Below are 932 nucleotides of genomic sequence, written 5' to 3'. Positions count from 1 at the left end.
GCCACGGCGAGGTCCACGGCGGCCGCCACCTGCCCCTCGTCCGTGACGTCGCAGCGGGTGTAACAGGCCGTGTCCGGGTCGCCGAGCTCGGCGGCCACGGCGCGGCCCAGGCTGTCCTGGACGTCGGCGAGCACGACCTTGGCGCCGTTCCGGACGAACTCGGCGGCGGTCACCTTCCCGATGCCGCTCGCCGCGCCGGTGATCACGGCCACCTTCCCGGCCAACCTCCGTGAGTCAGAGGAAGCGGAGAGGGGGCGTGACGGGCTTCCTGCCCTTCCGGCCGCTCCGCTCTTCGCCGTGCTACACTCTCAGAAAACAACAAGTGAGCAAGGCAGCGAACATCAGCGGGCTGCCGGACCACACCAAAAACGTTCGTACCTGAAAAGGACGCGCATTAATAGGAACATCTTCGACGAAGGACAAATCGTGAGCTGCTTTCTGGCACAACGATAGGCAACTAAATTTAACGAAGGCTCGAAACATCTTTATAAGACCCACAAAAAGTTCTTTATACTCCCTCCCGTCTATATTACTTATCTTCGAGATATATCCGTTTAAACGACAAGTACTCCCTCCCTTTATTTTTATAAGACGTTTCAGACAACACACATTGAACTATTTTGACTGCTGTCTGAAATGGCTACAGTGTCTTATAAAAGTGAACAGAGGGAGTAATATGGATCAGAGGGAGTAATATTTATATGAAGTTCAACGAGTGAAGTGGTGGAAACCTTCCCGGACCTCTATGAGGAATTCCAAGCAGCCTGCTCGGCTCGGTCCCGCCACAATAGGCGACTCGGCATTGGGTCGTTATGTGAACGCTTTGGACTATTCTTAATAGATTAGATACAGTATATATAAGTAGCTAGACTAGAGTACCTGATTAGTGGTTGAGCCCGTCGCTGTTGTATCCTGGTCCTACTCGTCTTTTC

General features: G+C 53.2%; 1 protein-coding gene across 1 annotated transcript in view; it reads right to left on the bottom strand.

Annotated features, from left to right (window-relative positions):
- The window catches only part of LOC119333128 (momilactone A synthase-like), a 77,708-nt gene extending 77,256 nt beyond the window's left edge, over nucleotides 1-452 (bottom strand). Inside the window, exons 1-2 of the mRNA XM_037606138.1 lie at nucleotides 379-452; nucleotides 3-300 (exon numbers count right to left, since the gene is read on the bottom strand). Of these exons, the coding sequence (XP_037462035.1) occupies nucleotides 3-300; nucleotides 379-407 (327 nt within the window). The 5' untranslated portion in view covers nucleotides 408-452. The remainder of the gene's footprint in view (nucleotides 1-2; nucleotides 301-378) is intronic.
- Nucleotides 453-932: the final 480 nt, after the last annotated feature.

This window comes from Triticum dicoccoides, chromosome 7A (genome assembly GCF_002162155.2).
Source record: "Triticum dicoccoides isolate Atlit2015 ecotype Zavitan chromosome 7A, WEW_v2.0, whole genome shotgun sequence".
In the NCBI taxonomy this organism is placed as follows: Eukaryota; Viridiplantae; Streptophyta; class Magnoliopsida; order Poales; family Poaceae; genus Triticum; species Triticum dicoccoides.
The sequence above is the reverse complement of the archived record's forward strand: the minus strand, read 5'-3'. Positions and strand labels throughout refer to the sequence as shown.